At 49.9% G+C, this 24,143-nt stretch overlaps 1 protein-coding gene across 1 annotated transcript in view; it reads left to right on the top strand.

Moving 5' to 3' along the window:
• The window catches only part of LOC133349442 (laminin subunit beta-2-like), a 74,487-nt gene that overhangs the window by 21,405 nt on the left and 28,939 nt on the right, over positions 1-24,143 (top strand). Inside the window, 4 exon segments of the mRNA XM_061562884.1 lie at positions 6,576-6,696; positions 10,279-10,467; positions 11,398-11,577; positions 20,388-20,500. Of these exon segments, the coding sequence (XP_061418868.1) occupies positions 6,576-6,696; positions 10,279-10,467; positions 11,398-11,577; positions 20,388-20,500 (603 nt within the window).

The following is a 24,143-nucleotide window of genomic DNA, read 5'->3' as shown; positions in this document are numbered from 1 at the left end:
TCGTTACTAGTACAGCAATACCGGCTGGTGATGCTCGTTGTAATTGCTGGCGAAATGTCGTACTCAGATTGTAAATGTTGTAGATTTGCTTTCCAACACACCGGTGTGCTGTACTAGTATTATTATTATTGTTGGTTATGAGCCGAAATCGAACTCGGGTCACCGGTTTGGTCGCGCAGCTTGCTAACCGCTACACTACCGCACACATACAGATACGTGATAACACGTTTATGTACTTATGCACAAATTACTGTATAACATAGGCCGCCATTCCCCGCTAAGTGATGGTGATGTCAACTCGGCGCTTCTGCCAGGCCATGGGTTGCACTCTAGAGGTCATGTGACGTGTTAAAGGCTGGCTTGGCAGGAGGTCACCTCTCCACCCACTACTCAAAAAGCGATGTGCCCTTTGCACGAGCTTTAGTTGAGTATGAGGCCAAACAATGTTAAACCGATGACAATGTCCTCATTTTCGCAAACGCTTTGGGACACACAGACAGACGATCTTAAATGGGAACTGTACTGGACAAGGCACGTCCAGGGCAACGTTTGTTTGCATACATCTCAGAGTTCTAGATTTGAAGCTTTCGTGACTGCAAGGATTCATATTCTTAGGCTTTTTCGGTAAAGTTACGTAGGTAAAAAATTATAATTATAATTAATAAAAGTAAAATAAATAAAAAATCACGACGTTTCGGAGGCAACACAAGCTTCTCACTTGATACAGCAATCGTGCTGTGACGGTTCCACCTGAAGACGGAAGCTTGTGTTGCCTCCGAAACGTCGTGATTTAAATTTTATTTTACTTTTATAAATTTTTATTTTTTACCTACGTGACTTTACCGAAAAAACCTAAGAATACATCTCAGAGTGTTTATTTGAGGCTGAGTCGACCCAGGGGAGGGCCCGTGCCCAGTTCTGATATCACTCACCACTTACGTTAGCCGTGGCTGAGAATCAAACTTGGGAAACCGAGTCAGTAGTTCGGTGTGCTGGCCATTGTGCGACTGCTCTCTATGGATGCGCGCACACAGAGACACGTGTGCGTATATCTCCTGGGCCACGCAGGAACACAGGAAGTAATCTCTTCTTCATTGCACTGCTGTATTGTATTGTTGGTAGCAACGATTTTCGAGTGCTGTACGTCTGTGCGGTGCGTGTGGGTGTACGGCAGTGCTGAGTGGTGGTTAGCACATTGAGCTGCAATCCTGGCCAACTTAGTTCGATTTCTGCTCATGGCGAAATATTAGAACCAAATTGTGACCTCCCCAAGGTGAACCCAACCTCAAATGAGTACATTGCAGGGTGTGGCTACATCACTCGTGTACTGGGGAGATAAAGATGAGCGGGTCTTTTGCTGGAAGTCACGACCAAATCACGCTCTGTGCCAACCCTGATAGGTGCTTGTTTCAAAGAGGACAGAAGAGATGAGAGTGGAGCTTGTGGGTTCGTAAAACCCATCTGTGCGCACTTTTGAGTGGGTGTTTTGGTTTGCTTCGGCGTGAAGCAAAGCAGTCTTTAAAAAAAGAAACTGGTCACGGCTCGGCTGGATCTTTGTTGTTGTTGAAAATCCGAGAGGTTTTCCTGTAAAAATAAACAGAAGAAGAGAGGTCAATTGCGGTGTTAAATGATGGGTATTCGAGGCAGGAGCAATGTTCATGCTGCTTATACGGGTCAGACACAACACAGTTAAAAAAAAAATCTTCCGCACTTTAAATAAAGATTCATGCGGATAGGGTAAACTATGAGAATGTTCAGAATTTAACGTCGAAAAATCTCTCGTTGACGAAATCCGCAAAAGGAAGGAGGGTGGAATGAATGAGGCACACGCGCAGGATGGAGAAGGGCAGGTTGCCGAGCGAGACAGGCATTGGGAGTGGTGGTGGTGGTGTTGGTGGTGGTGGTAGTGGTGGTGGTGGTAGTGGTAGTGGTGGTGGTAGTAGTGGTGGTGATGGTGGTGGTGATGGTGGTGGTAGTGGTGGTGGTAGTGGTGGTGGTGTTAGTGGTGTTGGTAGTGGTGGTGGTGGTAGTGATGGTGGTAGTGGTGATGGTGGTGGTGGTAGTGGTGGTAGTAGTGGTGGTGGTAGTTGTGGTGGTGTTAGTGGTTTTGGTAGTGGTGGTGGTGGTAGTGGTGGTGGTGATGGTGGTGGTGGTAGTGGAGGTGGTAGTGGTGGTGGTGGTGGTAGTGGTGGTGATGGTGGTAGTGGTGGTGGTGGTAGTGGTGGTGGTAGTGGTGGTAGTGGTGGTAGTGGTGGTGGTGGTGGTAGTGGTGGTAGTGGTGGTGGTGGTAGTGGTGGTGGTAGTGGTAGTGGTGGTGGTGGTAGTGGTGGTGGTAGTGGTGGTGGTAGTGGTGGTGGTGGTAGTGGTGGTGGTGATGGTGGTGGTGGTGATGGTGGTAGTAGTGGTGGTGATGGTGGTGGTAGTGTGGATGGTGGTGGTAGTGGTGATGGTATGGTGGTGGTGGTGGTAGTGGTGGTGGTAGTGGTGGTGGTATTGGTGATGGTGGTGATGGTGGTGGTGGTAGTAGTGATGGTGGTAGTGGTGGTGGTAGTAGTGGTGGTGGTATTGGTGATGGTGGTGATGGTGGTGGTGGTAGTGGTAGTAGTGGTGGTAGTAGTGGTGGTAGTGGTAGTAGTGGTGGTAGTAGTGGTGGTAGTAGTGGTGTTGGTAATAGTGGTGGTAGTGGTGGTAGTAGTGGTAGTAGTGGTGGTGGTAGTGTTGGTAGTGGTGTTGGTATTAATAACAAAGTGGCGACGTACTTGCGAAACGACGTAAAAAGGGGTCGGGCTGTTTCCGTATTTGCACTCCCATTAGTTTCCAGGGCTGCTTGCGCTTCTCTGTCTTGACGAGTCTTCTCGTCGTTACCAGAGGGTGCCAGGTCCGCGCTTTGGCTGTGCTTGCGTGGCGTGTTTCTGTGCGGTATTGGCCACCGGCCGTCAACTCGCGGATTCGTGCGGCCGGCGTACGCGACGCGCCTGATTGCTCGGAACAACGAGAAACGCTCACATCCGTCGGCAGCATTGCAAACCGCTCAGTGGGACTGTGACGAGAGGTTCAAGGATGCCTGGCTCGATGCTGGAGTGAAATAATTTAGATTTCGCCTGCCAGAGCAGCGTCGTGCTGGCGAACGCGCTATTTCGCCTGGCGGAGAGCGAGCTATTCGCCATTCGCTTCCCGGTGCAAGGGCAGCCATCAACGTTCACGTGGTTCTCGTTGGAGTTTACTTCAGGTGAATAACCTGTCGACCAGTCACCAAGACGTCTGGACCGCGTGGAAGAGTAGGTCAATGCGCCGTATAATAGAGGGTCCTCTCTAGAGCTTCCTCCGGTGGAGGTTCTTCCGCCAGGGAGTGGCGTGAGCAAGCAATTACAGGGCTGCTCCTTTACATCTTGTTTTTTCAACGTGTCACCGCTACTCAGGCCACCGTTCTTAGCTGACTTGATGACGTGGAGCGTTGGGTTTGAGTCGCTACTATTTGTACAGGTGAAGCCAGTCGTTGAGGTGCAGCCTTATTGACACAGCCTACGAATGCAGGAAACTATCGAGACGGCAAAAGAGACACACCGGAGGGTTTTCTGGAACCGTTATATTTCGCGTCGGATTTCCAGCAAACATATCCCAGCTTTTCCAAGCGTCGTCTGACCTTTGCAGCAGCACAATCATCAAAGCACACGCAGTGCTGTCATATTTGGTGCGGTGCCATGCATGGCTGATGATGTCTGTAATCGATCGCACACTGCGGTGCAATCCAGTAGAAGTCGGTTTGATCTCCAGATGCGGAAGATTAAATATTGGAAAGTTTTTTTTTAAAGAATCTTCCCCCCCCCCTCCCCTCTCCGTTCCGCCTGTGGTTAGACCACAGTTACAGAGTTAGTCGACCAGCAAGTTGCGTGTGGTGGGGTACAAAGGTGGGTACAGGGATTCCTTTACTTACGAACGAACTAGGTTCCATAAGTCGATTTTGATCATAAGTCTAACTTTACCCCTGTCGATTCCAAACACGTTGTTACGGCATGTACACGAAACACGGAGAATGGCTCTAAAAGTTGTACAATCTCCTGTAGATGTAGATACCACCGGTTCTTCATGTTCTGCAGATGTAGATGCCACCAACGCTATTTATTGCTCGGCAGTTGAAAATACGAGAAGTCGGGAAGAATAAATACGAAGGGGGGGGGGGCTCTCTGGAGCCCCCTCCCGTGGAGAGGCCCCTTCTGCCTTCCAGTGACGTGGGCAGGCAATTGCAGGTGCTGCACCTTTAACTTCACATTTCACAATGCCTTTACGACAGCCGTTTGAAGAGCAATGCAGTAATGGACAGCTCTTTTATAACATCAACAACAAAAAACGGCGACTGTAATTCGCTGAAGAGAAGCGATTTGGAAAATATCGGAAACAAAAAAATGTGTACATCATCTGAAGAAAATTCGCCTCCATCAAAACAAGCGCCATGGGATCAGAGCTTGAGCAAAGTTTACGGAAAAGGAAACTGGCCCTCCGTTCGATTTTCTTTTTGGCTCGCACTCGTGCGGAGCTCAGGTATCCGGGCACAATGGTTTGCTTCTATCCTTGGTGGAGTGGGGGAATTCCACCCATTAATCGCACATTGTACAAAACTGTTTTCTGCGGCCAGAGAACACGTGTTAGGTGGCAGCAGACAACAGCGGCTACCCTCGTGGGCAACGTGACGTTATTATTTATGGGGCATTTAAATGCTGAGAACTGTTGATGGAAATAGGTGACCTCATAATTGCTTTGTTTTCATAACTTTGTAGCGGCGTTTAGTGCCAATAGGTGTGTTTGTCTTTGCGCGCGTGCGTGCACACGCACAACACATGTTTTTGATCTCGTATATACGGAGCGGGCATGTCTACACACGGGGAGAGGGGTTCTTAAAAGGGAATTCCTGTTGCTAATGATGATCTACAATGGAGATGGTAATGAAGAAAAATCACAGCAGCCAAATATAACCCACAGACGTGGTGCTTGCTACAAACCGAATAATTTCGTTTGTGCAATGCATCGTGTATAGTCATCGTCGTCAGCCATTAGAGACGAGCAGCCATGCAACACAATCTCTGGGCCCTATAGTGAACTACTGTTGTCTATGCCCCTTCAGTGGAGAAGGAACAGCAAAACTACACGAACTCTCCTCCTGAAGCCCTCTCAACGTGCCTGGGAGAGCTCCACATTTGGCTCCTGAACATATGGCCGTGGAATAGAATCATCAGCCACGGTCAATCCACTTTAGGAGTAAGGCCTGCTCAAGCCACGTGGGCCACGTGACTAACATCAGCGGTCACCGCTGATGTTAGTCAGGCTGGGAAAGTGCCTGGCTGTCTTCAGACCGCAGTGCTCTGAGGACTGTGGATATTTGAATATGGCTATGTAAAGCTTCTAGTTGTGATAGCGTCTCTCAATGATATTGTGACACACACACACTTGCACACGTACTCAGGGTAGGGGTGATGATTGGGACGAGGGTAGGCGGGGGGAGAGCTGGCAAAAGGGATGAGTGCTATTGTAAAAAGTAGACGTATCGACGTATGGCATATGCATCACTATAAGGCACATCTTTTACCTCTATTTTTACTTTGCACATCTGAGTCGTGCTGAGCCAGGATGGTACGGATTATTTTTTTCCATTGCACAAGCGGAACTGTGCCACTGATGTCACCCAAAGTTCGTAACGTCAGAGTGCATGCAAACGACGCTATTATGTCCCGCGAGGCCAATGTTGCATGGCTCGGCTTGGTAAAATGCCAGTGGAAACAAACAGCCATGCCATGCCGGGCCGGTGCTTTCAGGCCTCGAATGTGCAAATGGGATAATGGTTACTTGTTTTTGTCTCTAAACCAAACTATTACATTTTTATTTGACCAGGTAAGGCCCACGAAGCTCTAAAGCTCATTTTCAGAAGCGAGCTGGCCATAAATGATAACTCAACCAAGTGGCTTATCACGTGGGAATTTATAGCAGCCAAACATTAGTCTAAATGCATGTTTCTAAATATGGAAGGAAAAACCGGGGGACCCAGAAAATAATCCACTTGACCACGGGGAGAGAGAGAACACGCAAACTCCAAATATACCACAGGCATTAGGGTCCGGATGGAACCCACGACCTCCTGTATACCAGGCGAGGTAGTTAACATCTCCTAGCCACCGTGATGATGATGACAGAGAGAGACACGCAGACTTCAAATATACAGCAGCAGCAGGCGTCGTCAGGGTCGGGATGGAACCCACGACCTCCTGTATACCGGGCGAGGTAGTTAACATCTCCTAGCCACCGTGATGATGATGACAGAGAGAGACACGCAGACTTCAAATATACAGCAGCAGCAGGCATCGTCAGGGTCGGGATGGAACCCACGACCTCCTGTATACCGGGCGAGGTAGTTAACATCTCCTAGCCACCATGATGATGATGACAGAGAGAGACACGCAGACTTCAAATATACAGCAGCAGCAGGCATCGTCAGGGTCGGGATGGAACCCACGACCTCCTGTATACCGGGCGAGGTAGTTAACACCTCGCCACCGCGGCGTCCCTGTGTGTGTGTGCGCGCGTAGGTTCACGGGCGGTGCGTGTGCAAGCATCGCACGCGGGGGCTCAACTGCGAGCAGTGCGAGGATTTCTACGCCGACTCACCCTGGAGGCCGGCCGAGGGACGGCAGTCGCACGAGTGCAAAAGTACAAGACACCAATTTGTGCCAATTACTTTAAGTAGGCGTAGTCACCCGCGTTCAAAGGATGACGGCTCTCGGTTGACCTTCGACCGGGATCTGAACTCAAGATCTCGACAAAATATCGGAGCTTCGCCGCTCTTGCTCTGCCGGCCGAGATAAGTCACGACGGCCGTTTGGTGGAGGCCGTACGAGTCGATAATATGTTTACGTTTCGATTTAAAGCTTTCGTGACTGCAGGGATTCATCTTCTTGGTTCTTTCGGTAAAGTGATGTAGAAGGGAAATAATAAAATAATAAAAATAAAACATAATAAAATACAATTCTCACGACGTTTCGGCCACAACGCAAGCCACAACGCAAGGAGGACGGCTGCTTGCGTTGTGGCCGAAACGTCGTGATAATTGTATTTTATAATGTTTTATTTTTATTATTTAATTATTTCCCTTCTACGTGACTTTACCGAAAGAACCAAGAAGATGTTTTACGTTTGCCGCACGTGTCGCTGGTCGATTCGTGAAGATTCCTTACTCCCGGGCACGTGAACGTGTCCTCGCGTACACATGTTTTCTAACGCTCACGATCAGTGCACTGGTATGCAGATTAATATAATAGTTTTTTTTAATGAAAATACTTTGTTTAGAATATATTTATTTGCCAGTATTGATTAAAAAACTGTCCACATCTGGACGTCGGCATTGGCAGACTCTGCACTGGGTTTTCTAGCCATTGGTTGAGAACTATTTAAGTCTGTCTTGAAACCTCTTTGCATTGGCCTTTCCCTCCTATTTCCGGCCGTTTAACCTGGTTCTTTTTATTACCTGATTAACATACACAACGCATTGGGGTCCGCAGATGGTTACGCCTTACAAATGTAAATGATTATCTGTAGGGGGCTTTGTAGTATTCTTGACAACGCGCGAAAGTTGTCCTCGGATGGGCGGCTATAACAGAGGTACGAGCGTCAAGTAATGCTTCCCAGACATGGCAATAAGGAACCGTTCAGCTCCATAAAAAAAGAAATCTGCTCAGTTTACGAGGCGGCATTCCCCACAGTGTGTCATTCATTCTAGTTGAAAAAAAAAATGAAATCCCCCAGCAAATTGCACGCGTAAACCCCCGGCACGAAAACATGTTGCGAGCGTCCGTGATTGCTGCGTTGGCATTTTCCTAACCGGGAGCACGCGGCATAACAAATGCCGTGTCTCGGGGTCAATGTGTTGGAGGCACGGGTACAAATCTCCCCTGCACGGGTGGGATCGGTGGCACAAAGGGGGCGGGCGGGGGGGGAAACCCCGTGTGCGGCGATTGTACCACATCCGATCGTAAGCTGCGCATTAATCACGCGCAATCGATACGTCCTTCAAAGTTTCCAGGGCGCACCTGCAAGGGCTGCGGCGCATTAGTCGGCCGTGGTCGCTGTGCCAGGTGAGGTGTGAAAGAATTAGTGTTTTGCTTAAAGCTGCATAATTGCGTGCGGTGTATGGCCGCGTGGCAACGCGCTTGGGGAGAATTTAATATTTTAATTGCAAGTTGGTTTTTCTTTTTTTTTCAGCGAGCAAAAATGCACCGCTGTAAAAATAAAAAAAATGTGCAGAGGACAAATGATATCCTTGCGCGATGGAGCACGTCTGCGATCCAAGGCAAGGGTTGGCGGATCATGCAGATGTGCCAAATTTCCAAACTTAATGGGCTGTGAGGTTTCCAGGAGATGGAAATTCTGCTCATTTACTCTTGAATGTTTTTATACAGAGCTTTTAGTGTTAGCCCCCCCCCTCCCTATGTCTGGGGATTTTCCAGGTACTGTGCTTCTCTCCCGCAAGTCAAAAGCTAATGAAGGGAATTGGCCAAACATTTCAATTAAAGATCCCACTAAAATAGTCATGAGACCTCAGAGAGACATTCCTGAATAAATAACGGGCTTTATTATTATTATTGAATATCAAATATGTTAGAGTAAAGCTAATATACCAACACATATTTGCGAGATTTAAACCATGAAGTAAGTGTGTTTGGTAGAGCCCATGAATTTGCAAGATTGTTATTGTTACATAATGTTTTTTATTTCCAGATTATATTTTAAATGCTAGGTAATATATAAAAAATATTCTCACAATATGTATTATCTTGGCATTTTATTATGTTTAGTGCTCCGAGCAGAGGAGAATTGTGAAAATAGAATGAAAATCGCAGCAGTCTCTTATTTCCCTTTGCAGACCAACGGGTTATCGACCAGTTAATTAACGCACATACATACAAATACAAAGAAACAATTACACGTGGCCAGAAAGCAGCCAGACGAGGTCCACAACACAAACATTCAGTCAAACCACCTCGAGACATTCAGTGGGCTCCGAGTCGTCAGCGTTCAGCTCCTCGAGACGCCGTGTGCAGCGCGCACTCCCGGCCGCGCGTCCCACCACCACGCGTCCCACCACCACGCGTCCCACCGCCCTGCGTCTCACCGCCGCGCGTCCCACCACCACGCGTCCCACCACCACGCGTCCCACCACCCTGCGTCCCACCACCCTGCGTCCCACCACCCTGCGTCCCACCACCCTGCGTCCCACCACCCTGCGTCCCACCGCCCTGCGTCCCACCGCCGCGCGTCCCACCGCCGCGCGTCCCACCACCACGCGTCCCACCACCACGCGTCCCACCACCCTGCGTCCCACCACCCTGCGTCCCACCACCCCGCGTCCCACCACCACGCGTCCCACCACCACGCGTCCCACCACCCTGCGTCCCACCACCCTGCGTCCCACCGCCGCGCGTCCCACCACCACGCGTCCCACCACCCTGCATCCCACCACCCTGCGTCCCACCACCCTGCGTCCCACCACCCTGCGTCCCACCACCCTGCGTCCCACCACCCTGCGTCCCACCGCCCTGCGTCCCACCGCCGCGCGTCCCACCGCCGCGCGTCCCACCGCCACGCGTCCCACCACCCTGCGTCCCACCACCCTGCGTCCCACCACCCTGCGTCCCACCACCCTGCGTCCCACCACCCTGCGTCCCACCACCCTGCGTCCCACCACCCTGCGTCCCACCACCACGCGTCCCACCACCCTGCGTCCCACCACCCTGCGTCCCACCACCCCGCGTCCCACCACCACGCGTCCCACCACCCTGCGTCCCACCACCCCGCGTCCCACCACCCTGCGTCCCACCACCACGCGTCCCACTGCCCTGCATCCCACCACCCTGCGTCCCACCACTCCGCATCCCACCACCCTGCATCCAACCACCCCGCGTCCCACCACCACGCGTCCCACCACCCTGCGTCCCACCACCCCGCTTCCCACCACCCTGCGTCCCACCACCACGCGTCCCACTGCCCTGCATCCCACCACCCTGCGTCCCACCACTCCGCATCCCACCACCCTGCATCCAACCACCCCGCGTCCCACCACCCTGCGTCCAACCACCCCGCGTCCCACCACCCTGCGTCCCACCACCCCGCGTCCCACCACCCTGTCATCCCACCACCCTGCGTCCCACTGCCCTGCGTCCCACCACCCTGCGTCCCACCACCCCGCGTCCCACCACCGTGTTTGCGTGCGTGTTCCGTGGCTTTTCCGCCGGTCAGAGTGCAACTGCAACAGCCACTCGGACAAGTGCCACTTCGATGTGGCCGTGTACAAGGCGTCGGGCAACGTGAGCGGCGGGGTGTGCGAGGACTGCCGCCACAACACCATGGGGCGCAACTGCGAGCTCTGCAACACCTTCTTCTACCGCGACCCGCGCCGAGACGCCGGCGACGCCGACGCCTGCTTGCGTAAGTGACGCCGTCTCTCCCTCCCTCCCTCCCATCGAATGGGGCGGGCGATAACGACTCGGGTCCGCACGGCAAACGCTGCCGGAGCGCAGAGCCGGCGCTGCTGAGATCCTGGGTTCGCATGCCGGTTGCAGCTGCGTTACGGGCAAATCCGCTGCGTGGTGCTCGTCTTAATGATGAATAAGAATGTTTTTGAAAGTGGTCAGCCACTGCTTTTTGCTCATTGCTGAAATTTTTGTGTTTATTTTGCCGTCCTTCCCCCACACCTCCGATTAGTGTATGGTGCGAAAGAAGTTCAACGAACGAACGTACATACATACTTAACTGCCTCTGCGAGTAACATTGAACCGTCTTGTGAGGCAGGGTCCATTCCAGATGCCACGTAAAAGAATATCCAATTCCGATAGCTTTCTTCATTGGAGAAACACCATGGCTTTTCGTTTCGAAAAAGTGAATCACCACCATCTGCCGTACGTGCATTTAGCTGCTGTGTGAATGCAAGTTGTTTTTCATCGGACAAAAGTGCTGTATTTTGCCTAACATTGGGCACACAAAGCCTTTCACTGCCACGATAATCTGGTGGCTCAAAGCTCAAGCTAACAGTACAGCACGCAAGACTACGCAGCCGGCCCCAAATCCACGTACCGTCTTTTGAGTTGAGCCACGCGATGAGCAATTTTATTCTGCCAAGCTTTTGCCACGCGCGCGACTGCACGCGCCTGCAACTCCTTCGAGTCCTGCAGATGTCACGCAGCGGCGCGCGGCAATAAGCGAAGGCTCGGGAGGAATAAATGCTGAACACGCAGACCTAACCCGGGGACCGCACTTGAAAAACGTCACATATATATATAAAAAAAATCCATCCGGTATAAACACCTCATGCAGTCTTCTCCACACCTCCCTGTGCCGGCCCGTCGCATCTCCCGGCAGCGTGCGACTGCGAGCCCGACGGGACGCTGAACGGGGGGCTCTGCGACGGCCACACGGACGCGGCGCTGGGCCTGCGCGCCGGCCACTGCCGCTGCAAGCCCAACGCGGAGGGCCCGCGCTGCGACCGCTGCAAGGCGGGATTCTTCGGCCTCAACGGCGACGACCCGCTCGGCTGCCGCCGTGAGTTTGACGCCTTCCCACGTGACCCCCACCCTACTCCCTGCGATCCACGTGGGCTCTGCGTGTGGGCCCTTCCGTGATTTAACCGGCATTTAAAATGATAAAAAATATCAATTTTTATTCTTTGATTTTTTCGGTAAAGTCACGTAGGTAAAAAATAAAAATTTATTTACATTTTTTACCTACGTGACTTTACCGAAAAATGAAATGAATCTTTGCAGTTACGACAGCTTCAAATCTAGAATTAATATCTATTTTACCAAGTAAGGCTCACTGAGCTATATAGATCTTTTTTCAGAAGAGACCTGGCTACAAGTGATAACTCAACGAAGTGGCTTATCGCGTGGATATTTATAGCAACCAAATACTCTAAGCGCGTGATGTTGATTCTAAATGTGGTGGGGAAAAACCGGAGGACCCGGAGAAAAACCCATGCGACCACGGAGAGAGAGACACGCAAACTCTAGATATACAGGCATCGGGGTCGGGATCGAACTCACAACCTCCCGCAAGCCAGGCGAGGTAGTCAGAATCTCACCACCGTGGCGCCCGACCGAACGATTTATCAGCGCACGTACGTACGATGCCGTGATTGATAGGGCCGGAGTTGCGAGAGAGGGACACGGGAGTGGAGGTCATAGGCCAGAGTCGAGACTATTAATAATCATTTCAACTTGCAACGCGGACGGGATCGGCTCACTGTCAAGGAGAGAGAACGACTCGGAGGCACGAGGAACCACAGGCAAGCAGGAAGGCAGCAGTCACGCAGTGAGCTAGCATCAAAAAATTGCCCAAGCTCTATGGCCCTATATATAGCATGTTTTTAGTCAACTAAAGAGTGCTTTTATGACTACGTGTAGGAATAAAGCGGTGGTCCCTTGTGTATATGAGCTGCAGACGAAGGAATATCTCATTAGGCAGCTGAGATTGACTGTTTTGGGGGGCTGTAGCCAGAGGTGGGACAAAGTCATTGTTATGCAAGTCCAAGTCGAGTCTGAAGTCATCAAATTCATGACTCGAGTCTGACTCGAGTCCAAGTCACATGACTCGAGTCCACACCTCAGAGGTGGGACAAAGTCATTGTTATGCAAGTCCAAGTCGAGTCTGAAGTCATCAAATTCATGACTCGAGTCTGACTCGAGTCCAAGTCACATGACTCGAGTCCACACCTCTGGCTGTAGCTGAGGGGATTGGATACGACGGGTTCGAATTGTCGCCTTGGGTTACATGGTGCTCTTTCTGCCCGCCCTCTCGACTCCAGCGTCTCAACACGGTGCTGTTTCGACTTGACACGTCTATGGTGCGGTACATTTTAATGCACTACAGATGCTGTTGATCGTCCATTAGAATGGAACGTATGTTAGCAGTGAAACTACGTGTTTATAATAATGCATACATCCTCATTGCTGTTAAAATTAAGGCAATTGGGTCAAACCCTCCACCTTCCCTCTGTCCAGAGGAATCATAGTTGGGGAGAGGGCAGATTAAGTCTATTGGTTTTCCTTGGAGTCTACCAGCTGAGTCAGTGGTGAGTCAGTGGTGAGTCAGTGGTGAGTCAGTGGTGAGTCAGCGGTGAGTCAGTGGTGAGTCAGTGGTGAGTCAGGGGTGAGTCAGTGGTGAGTCAGTGGTGAGTCAGTGGTGAGTCAGTGGTGAGTCAGCGGTAAGTCAGCGGTGAGTCAGTGGTGAGTCAGTGGTGAGTCAGTGGTGAGTCAGTGGTGAGTCAGCGGTGAGTCAGTGGTGAGTCAGTGTTGAGTCAGTGGTGAGTCAGCGGTGAGTCAGTCCATCGTGGGGCTACATGGTGGGCGACAGAGGGCAGGCAGTGCACACATTCGCCATCCGCACTCGCCAGCGTGGTGAAGTACGGTCAACTGACCCACACGACCGATGCGGCGTTGGGGAGGGCTTGCTCCAGCAGTGGCTTGACGAAGGGTTCGTGCATGAAGAATGCTGATGCATTGTAATCACATTAATAACCATAACGATGAGACCTCCTTTACCTCCTTTACCAGTGGCAACCTTTAAACTGGTACAAAACTGACACCTTTATACAAGGCATCATGTTTGCAATAACCACAACACAAGATGGAGACTAGGCTCTAAGGAAAGCTGTCTCGGGTGTGGACCAATCAACTTCAAGGACAGTGCATATCATTACCATTTTCAGAGTTGTTTCTTTTTGTTTGCATTTTGACTGCTTGTGTTGTGGTTATTGCAAACATGATGCCTTGTATAAAGGTGTCAGTTTTGTACCAGTTTACAGGGTAAAAACCTACAACCACAACGATGTTTTGCCCACGAAAGCCTCTGCGGCTCGTCTGTATTTGGCGGCGTTCGTCACAGCCACCGCGGCACGGCGAGTGGCCCCAAGTTCGCCCCCGGTACACGTCGCGAGGCCCTGGGGCCAGGCTTGAGTTGCAGCTCAATATTAAATGATCGCCGATGCCTCGAAGCACGCTTGGCTTAGCGTCTGGCTTACTCCCAATTCCTTCGGAGGTCACTTATTCGTGATAACGACGCGACACCCGGCGGTACCCAGGATGGAAGTCAGCGGCGGCGCTTGCTGCTGCTGCTGCTGCTGCACCATGGACATTGTAAACGTTTTTTTCTTCTTGGTTCTTTCGGTAAAGTCACGTAGAAGGGAAGTAATAAAATAATAAAAATAAAACATAATAAAATAATTCTCACTGACGTTTCGGCCACAACGCAAGCAGCCGTCATCAGGTGAAGACCAGGTCTGTCGGGGAGACAGCGTCTGAATGAAACACCACCACGCTTGGAGCGTATATTAAATCGAAATTGTAAACGTTACGCGTTGCCGCTCTGTGTGCTGTCACACGCTGGCGTCTGCGCAGTCTCTCCGTTGTGTCCCGGAGCGTTGTCGGGCGATGCACAAACTCTGCGCTCTCTCTAAACCCGCGTGCAAAATTAGTGTTTTAACAGCGAACAACTGTAGATCGTTATCGTTGTTATTGTCATCTGCCACGGTCTATCCACTGCTATCCGTCACGGTCCTGCGATGCAGCAGTTCCTACACGCACGAGTTGCCGTTCGCACTCCACCTCTGCGGTGGGCCTCTTCGTCGGAACGTCTTCTCTCCTTTTGCTGCCGTTCTTTCGCCAGTCTTGACCAAAGTCCATCATCTTTTCTGGCCACTTCATTTCAAGGGGAAATGCGATAGCCGTGATTTGTATTAGTTATCCGATTCATGCACTCTCCTTGTCGCCGCTCCGTCTAATCCGAAGCACGCTTCTCTCCGTGTTTCTTTGCACACCTTTTTTTTAGCTTCTGTTCTATTATCCTCACTCGCGTGCCTGCTTCTGATTCGTATGCCACAGCGTGTTTCGTGCACTTATTATTATAAAAAAAAAATTAACTTTGGGCACATTTGATATAATTGCAGGAAACTACGCGGACACGACACCGGGCACATTTGACCTCATGATGAAAATACGGTTGAGCACCGACCTCTTGATATACAACGCTGCGTACCGGCGGTGAACCAGAGCCAGCCCCCCCCCTCCCCCCCCCAACCATTCCACGGCCTCATCCTCAGGGATTAAAAAATAAATCATACAGGATGTATCTGGGGCAGGGAGGGTGGGGGTTGGGAGTGCGGACTTTGGTTGCAGCGTTCAGGAAGGTGTGGGGGAGAAAGTGAGCACAAGGTATAGATTATAGTTCGCTTAAGTGCGCCTAATAGCTTGGGGTTTTTGTTTTTTTTCGCGACGACTTGCCAAGCCGGCCACTGGAGTTGCTCGACCGACCGGTGGTAATCCTCGGTGAAACGCGGCGCTGCCGTGGTAAATGAACAGCGCTGGGGAATTTTTTCCCCGAGGTTCGGTTTGATGCCAACTCGCAGGCCGGCTGGCCGGGTTTTTTTTTGTTGGTGAAATTGGACGCATTCACAATTCCTTCCTGTTCACAGCTCGCGACCGAGCCAAGACGGGGGTTAGCTCTGATCGAAAAGATTCTCAAAGCCATTGCCGCTCGCACGCCTCTCCTGGGGACAGTAACGAACAGTTTCCCTGGAATAAAATCGATCAGGGAAGGGGTAAGGGATGAGACACACACTGTATGGGGAGTGGCTGGAAATGAACGTCCGGCTTCATGTGTCAGCAACTGCTCGCAGAGAGAGAGACAGCTCCTGGCTAAATGCGGCAGGAATTTAATTTGCTCTATTTTAAATCGTCTCTGCATGCCTCATGTCAGCGCAGCAACTTCTAAAAAAACCTATTCTTTCCCTCCGGCCCGGCTCCTTTAAAGATGCGTTTTTACCCTTTGATGGCCGGATGAAAGTGCTGCATGATTATTACAATTTGGTGAAGTTGATTATCACGGTGAGTGGGCATCGGATTAAATTCCAGTGAGAGAAGCGATTCTCTCTTGTAAGGGCAGACCTGGCAGCAACCGATATGAAAAGTTCACAGTGCTGTCTCCTGCAAATGGTCGCGTGGATTAGCAGTCCTGGGGCTGATAGGCCGAATTAGCTTGGTTATTTGGTCAGAAGTCATACATATGTTGCAATTTTGGCCCCCGTTAGAAAATGTCTCCAACGTGTCCAGAATATCCTCCTAGCCAGAGTCATTCATGTGGCCTCCCCTCTCGCGAGCTCTTCAAAGCTCATTAAGGAGCTGCACTGGTCACCAGTGAAAAAAAGAATCATGTTCAAGGTCGCAAGTATTCGCTCTTATAGCAAAGACAACCAACCTACTTGAGCGATGCCATCCACCCCAATGCATCATCACGAAACGTACGCTCAACTTCCATGGACCTGCTGCTGCTGCTGCTGGGTGTGAGATCCACTCGACTTGGGACAGCAGAACTGAGTTGTTCATCTGGAGCCCAACCGGTGATCTGGAACAGTCTCTGCCGACTGAAGTCCGCTCAGTAATGACAATCGGGTCCTTTCAAGACCGGACTAAAAAAGCATTTATTTTCTCTTCTGTTTCGCTTGATTTAGTTTAACTTTACTCCGTGCCTATGCGCGCTCCACTCTCAGACTTTGATGAATGTGGCCGTGCATTACAGAGCTTGGGTTGATTGACTGGCCTACTCACGATACATTTTTTTAAACGACTCCTCGGTCACAGATACCAGTGGAGCGTACCCGGAAAAGTTCCCCAGACGACCATTCCTATCGTGGACGCGTTTAGATAATGATGTCGATATAGTTTGCAGTATATTTTGATGCACAATTTTTTTTTCTTTTTTTACAATCGATCACTTCAAATATGCCCCGTGGTTTTAAATGACGGGATAATTATCCCTTCATTTCATAATAAATAAATATTATAAGAATTTATTATAATAAATAGCACAAAAACTCAACGCATTACGTGGCCAATAACATATGTATGTTTAATTTCTTTCGCACCATACGTAGCCAACCGTGATATGTGTTCGGATGAAGGAAGTCAAACTAAACGCAAAGAGCAGCTCTAAAGAAACGAGTTTTCAATCGAGATATAAAGGGGCATCGCTCCAGTGGCTTCCTAATATCGGAAGGAGGAAGAACGTTCCAGATGGCTGCAGAAGCGCATCTGAAAGCGTGCGACGCAGTGGCCGTCTTTGTTCGATGGGCAGTCAACAAAAGCCGCTGCGAGACTGTGGCCTTAAGGAGAAGGAGTAGAGAGACACCTTCTCTGCAATATTGACTGTGTTTCTTATTTGTTGCTGCTGAGCTCATGCATTACAACGGAACTCCCGTGTGCAAAATAGCCGGGCAACTCGCCTAACGGTACCGGTCCGTGGGACAAATCAAAATAAACTTCACGTAAAATGAAAGAAGATGCAACCGGCGACGTTTATGGCAATGAATCTTATCCACTCAATGTCTCTGGACCTCTCCGTTGATGTGCTATGGAGAAGGGGACATTGCCTGAAACGTCGCCTTACAATTGTATCCTAGTCACTGAGAGGCAGTGCGCCTGATGAACACGTCGAGTTATTTTTGTTGTTCATGCTTTGTGCACCACTGCCGACGCAGCATCACAAAGGAAACTGGTAAAATAATAGCATGGCCCTGCCCTGAAATCGAGGCGTGGGTGTGCGTCGTAGGTGTGTGGGTTTCCACACTCAGAGCGAGTGGTCCGAACACTCACACTTAGTCGGGCAACAAACGAGGCCCTGCCAACCAAACTCCACAACTCTATTCCTATTCACTTGAGAAACTGTCAAATGTGGAGTGAAGTTCCCGGTGCACTGCGTTGAACCCCTGTCTGAAGACAACAGCCAAGTCGCTACCTTATTGCAGCGCGGACTGCACAATGGGCGCTCGCAAAAAAAAAACAACACGTCGAGGGCATTTCAATTATTGCCTTTTTTCAGCCCCAAAAAACAGGACAAAACCTTCGTAAAGCCGGCGTTCTCGCGACGCACGGTCTCCTACGTCTGCGCCGAGCGCCAGTTACGAGCTCGGTAGAGAAAGTCAGCGGGCAGCGTCTGTCTGCTTGCGGTTATTGAGAGAGAGAAGCTTTGGCCTGCCTTTATTTACGTTCCCAGAAACTTCGGGTCGCAAGGACCCCACGGGATCCTTGAGCTCGCGGGGCAAATATCAAAACGGGTTTGGCCGGCGTACAGACGACGCGTTATTAAAGGGGGGCAATGTTGAAGAGGGTCGGCTTTGTCTTGCCGTGCCACGTGACCTTGGCGAGAAATTGGCGGTGGCCGCGGGTGGCTGCAGCCCGTTACGAGCCGAAGACGGTGATAGGTTGTGTCGTTTGCGTCACCGCGCCGGCAATTTGGCCGCTGAAGCGGAATCAGAGGCTGCCACATCTGGGATTGGAGTTGTGCTGAGTTACATCAAATGCAATATTGCAATAAGACGCAAACATTGCAATAGCATACGATGGTGTCCGTGTAGAGTTCAGAAGGTTTGTGGAGCGAGACCCACGTGGTACGTAAACACAGGTCCCCCATGCATTCCCGCGCGCACACAGCCGCACATTTGTCGCGATGATCCATCAGGAAATGCATTATTTATAAACTCGCAGAATCCGCTAATGATTTCCCTCTGTGCACCCCTCCTCCACTCCCTCATCAAAAATGCTAATTAAAAACACATGACGAAATGAAAACCTCAAAGTGATGGGCCGTGCAGGTTAAACTCTTCAACAATTTGACACTCAGGAGATTTTCACCCACCGAATGTTAAGTTGCTTTTGAAGTCCAGCCATTGACGTTTGGAATTAATGAAGCTGTTCAGTGCGTGGGGTGGAGGGCGCTGTGCCGTGAACCCGACGACCTGAGTTCGATTTTCAACCACAGCTTCCATCAGGGGCGTGTGATATCTGAACTTAAATTTTGACTTAAAACTTTCGTGACTGCAGGAATTCATATTTTTTGGTTCTGTCGGTAAAGTCATCTATCTATATGACTTTACCGAAAGAACCAATGAATATGAATATCTGAACTTGTCCGAGCCCCCCTCTCCGCCGCCCCCCCCCCCTCAACCAACTTCACTGACAAGCGTTGAGCAGCATGGTGAAGTATGGTCAAACCAACCCAATGCCCTAAGTGACATTGGGAAGGAAATCCATGCAGCATTGGACTGACAACGCGAAATCTATAAGTTGCTATTGTAATAATTTGTTTTAATGAATACAAGTCCAAGTGTGTCTCCCTGTGGAAACGTCACAGAAGGGTGATGCTCATCTCTAGTGGCAGCCTTCACCACGCTGCCAGTGTGGGTCGGTGAAGGTCAGTAGCATGGACGCGGCAGCATAGAAGCGCAGCACAACGATTGATTTGTCTGCGCTGTCCTCTGCTGCCCGCTACATAGTCACGCAAGCCCTACGGCAAGGCTGCGTGGTGCTCGCCCATTCAAACACTATCCAGGCTCCAGCCTGCTTGGCTCCTGAGATCTGACGGGACCGAGCGCATTCCGCTCGATTTGGTCACAGGCTGCACATGACAAATGGCAGCACGTTTTTTGTGTCTCGGCAAATCGGGCACGATAAGAGTAAGCGACTATGCAGTATTAATGATAAGATTATTTCAATATCACTTTCACGATAGATTGTGTTTGCGTCATTCTGTGGGCTTCATGGAATCCCAGTCCATGGCTGACTACGTGAGCGCGTGAGCGCGTAAGTTCGATTCTTGCACAGGGCCGACGCCAGTGACGATTATCGAAACTAATCCTGGGCCTTCCCGAGGTCGACTCAGCCTCAAATGGGTACCTGGTATGGTGTGTAAACATCGCTGCTGGGGAGACGAAGGTGGACCGTGGGTGGTGCTGGCCACTCACCTATCCACCCGCCCCCTCGTGTGCCGTATCAGCCTTCATAGGTGCTGCTTAGGGCTGGACGATTAATCGATTTTAAATCGAAATCGCAATTTGAATCAATGCGATTAGCAAATCGCAAAGGCTGCGATTTGAAAAGTCCTATTACTTTATTGTTGCAATTGTTTTTTTTTATTATAACTTTTTTTATTTAACTTAACAATTGTTATATGTTTGATTGTTCTATTGCAATTAAAACATTTTAATAGAGACATGTTGGAAGCAATTCATATATTTTAAGTTCTCATCCTTGCATTCGAATATATAGAGCAGTTAATATTTTGATGGTATCATGTGGTAATGATCCATCACATGTTTTAAATCTGAATATTGAACTGAAGCTTGACTTAAAAAAATGTAATCGCAAATCAAATCGCAATATCTGTCAGAAAAATCGCAATTAGATATTTCCCCCAAATCGTTCAGCCCTGGCGCTGCTGCTCCGCTAACGGCATTCGCCCCAAAAGGGTCTGTGAAGGCTACGAGGGCGATCTTTGTCTCTGCGTGTCCGCGTGTAACTGCACAGCCTGCCAGTGCAACCCCCTGGGGACGCTGCCGGGCCGCGCAGCGTGCGACGCCACCACGGGGGACTGCTTCTGCAAGCGCCTGGTGACCGGGCGGCGCTGCGACCAGTGTCTGGTGAGGACGCGTGGGGACAGCAAAAAAGAGGGCCCCCACCCCGCCCCCCCCTCTTAACGCGGTTGAAATGTTGGTGTAGCAAGTCTTCGGCTTGCTGCTGTTGTGCTGTATGTATATCTCGGATGGGCCGAAACGTCGGACGTCGCGCCGTACGACACGGAAACACGTCGGTGTGTCTTCAGCTGGTTCTTTTATCGTAGAAAAATACACGCTTCTTTTGGCCTCTCATCTCAATTTTTTTTTCTCCAAAATTGTGATGTCGTGTCATAGACCAGAGAATCCACTTGGAATTCTGGCAGAGCTTTGCATCACCCCACGTTCGAGAACAATCTGCAGATGGAGATATCACAAAACTACTTCTCAATTTCCTTTAAACAACCTCTTATCCACACACGAGGGCAGGGTGCATTCTCCCGCTGTGCTCTGCTGTAGGAGAGGCATATTTGTCACTTGACAACAAAGCTGCTGTTTTTTGAGTTTTCAAGTTAAGTGAAAAACCATATTTAATGTACGGTCATCGCTGCCTCGTGCTGACACCATCACATCGGTGTCTTTGAGGACGCAGTTTAATCACTTGCAGCCGCCCCTATTTGAACCCATGTTCTCAGTTGTGCCGGCTTCGTGCTTAGGCGCCCCGAGTGAACCGGAGCCAATCTCAGGAAAGTCTGAATTAGCGCGGACCGTGGCCTCAATTTATACGCCGGTCGGAAAATCTGCGAAATTGCTAAAAAAAAAATTGCCGTGCTTGCCGCGAATGAAAAAAACTGCTCGAGAAGCAGTCTCTGCGAGCGCTTGAATCGAGCAACTCGTCTCACTCCTCCAGAGAGCCTCGAGGAAGCTGACAATTCGGCCAAATCATCAAAAATAATTGAAGCTTCAGATTTTTGACGATAAACCATAATGTAAGCACTTCTAAAACGTTTCGGCCTGAGGTTTGCCGGATCGCTCGGAGGTCAGAGCCGGCACCGCTGAGAAGCCGTACTCGCGTCCAGGCCTGCTTCACACATCCAGTGCCTTCATGATCTTTCCCTCGTCACCAATGACCGAACAACAAAAGATACTCTTTAAAAGTTGATTTCGCACTTAAATTTGGCAAAATGTAGCGTGACTGCCATGCCCAGGGGTCAGCATCCGAAATAACAAGAAGATCCATTGTTTTTTATTCAGTAAAAAAGCTCAATATTTCAAGAGCCTTAATGTGTGTGAGTACGAAACGGTGGTCATTAACAAATAACACCACGAAGCGGTCCCTCAGTGAGCCCGCTGGTTGCCGACCCCTACCCATGGTGAATTGGACTTCCATGGTGAACTGGACTTCCATGGTGAACTGGACTTCCGTGGTGAACTTGACTTCCATGGTGAACTGGACTTCCATGGCAAACCGAACGTCCATGGTGAACTGGACTTCCATGGTGAATTGGACTTACATGGTAAACTGGACTTCCATGGTGAACTTGACTTCCATGGTGAACTGGACTTCCATGGCAAACCGAACGTCCATGGTGAACTGGACTTCCATGGTGAACTGGACTTCCATGGTGAACTGGACTTCCATGGTGAACTGGACTTCCATGGCAAACCGAACGTCCATGGTGAACTGGACTTCCATGGTGAATTGGACTTACATGGTAAACTGGACTTCCATGGTGAACTGGACTTCCATGGTGAACTGGACTTCCATGGTGAACCGAACTTCCGTGGTGAACTTGACTTCCATGGTGAACTGGACTTCCATGGCAAACCGAACTTCCATGGTGAACTGGACTTCCATGGTGAACTGGACCTCCATGGTAAACTGGACTTCCATGGTGAACTGGACTTCCATGGTAAACTGGACTTCCATGGTGAACTGGACTTCCATGGTGAACTAGACTTCCATGGTGAACTGGACTTCCATGGTGAACTGGACTTCCATGGTGAACTGGACTTCCATGGCAAACCGAACTTCCATGGTGAACTGGATTTCCATGGTGAACTGGACCTCCATGGTAAACTGGACTTCCATGGTGAACTGGACTTCCATGGTAAACTGGACTTCCATGGTGAACTGGACTTCCATGGTGAACTAGACTTCCATGGTGAACTGGACTTCCATGGTGAACTGGACTTCCATGGTGAACTGGACTTCCATGGCAAACCGAACTTCCATGGTGAACTGGACTTCCATGGTGAACTGGACCTCCATGGTAAACTGGACTTCCATGGTGAACTGGACTTCCATGGTCAGCGGTCGGCAACGAAAATAACAAGAAGAGACAATTTTTTTTCGAATTTCATGAGCCTCACTGCAGTCCTGGCCATGGCGCATCTGTATTGGCAGGACGTGTGGGACAGTGTCGCCCTCTAGTGTAAATAAGAGAGCGTTTGATATATATTTTTTTTAAATTAGTTACGCGGTTGGATCTTTTTTAGCTTTTTTCGCACGCTTGTACACGAACACGCGTTCTCTCTCTCGTGACGCGACGCCGTTAGCGCGATCGCAATACAATTGGGGGGGAATTACAAAACCAAACTAATCGAATAGTTGAACGGAAATAAGGCTAAACTCGCTTAATTATTTATCTATAATGATGACTGTAAATCTATGAAAAACATTATCAATGTCATCATACCCACTGTATTTTATACTTCTTCTTCCTAGCGTTGTTCCCGCTGTGGCGCAGGGTCTGCTTTTCGGCATTGTCTTCTCCATTTGACTCGGTCCAGGGCATCTTCAGGGGATGCGTTGACCGTCTTTATGTCTTTCTTTATTCGATCCATCCATCGCTTCTTCGGACGTCCGCGTGGACGTATTTTATACACCATGCTATATTCATATTTTAAAATGTATATCTATTTCTCCCAGAGTGAGCTCATTTTCCAATTAAAGTTTAAGCAGGTACACCAAAACGGCAGAGCTGCACATAATACAAGTACTGCCCTCGAAGGGATTCGGTCTTAATTAACATCACACCTAATCGCCAGGACGCTGCGTTTTACTGCGTGGCAATTTGCACAGCCACACGTACCAACAATCCAGCGTGCGGCCCTTAAACAGAACTTCGAGCCCCAAGCTACGCGCTCCTACGTTGGCTGAAAGTGGGCGAGCGCGACCCACCGTGAGGCCCCCTCTTGCGAGTCCCGTGCGACGGGAGGGCCTGGAACTGCCAGACGGCTCGTTTTTAGCCGCCGCCGATTTGTGCCGGCCACTGGCCCAGCTATTTTTACGCGCATGTCAACGGAGTGAAGTCACGCGTCGGCTCACATCCCTCTCGAGCGCCAATGGGGGAACGGACAGGTTCGTGGTTCGTCTCCATCGCTGGTGGGCCGGTCGTGTCGGATCTCGGAAGCTCAAGTTTCATTTTTTATTTATTAGGTGTAGCCCTGTGAGCCATTCGGCTCTTGAATCGGGTGCAACCGCAACAAACAAAAAAACAAAAACATGAACAAGAAAACTTCTTAAAGTGACTATGTGCAAACAGAAAATCCAAGAAAAGACAGCAAATTATTGCAGAAAAAACACCATAAACCAACACTTTGCAAAAATCCCAGTGGGATGCAAGTCAAACAACAACAACAACCACAAGACAACTTAGGTTAAGGCCATCAGTCTAACTCTGTACTACAACAAACAAACATGGCCAAACCGAAAAACTTTTCAAAA

The sequence above is a fragment of the Lethenteron reissneri genome, chromosome 30 (genome assembly GCF_015708825.2).
Source record: "Lethenteron reissneri isolate LAM-NWPU_2019-01 chromosome 30, ASM1570882v1, whole genome shotgun sequence".
Classification (NCBI taxonomy): domain Eukaryota; kingdom Metazoa; phylum Chordata; class Hyperoartia; order Petromyzontiformes; family Petromyzontidae; genus Lethenteron; species Lethenteron reissneri.
This window is presented reverse-complemented; position numbering and strand designations above follow the sequence as displayed.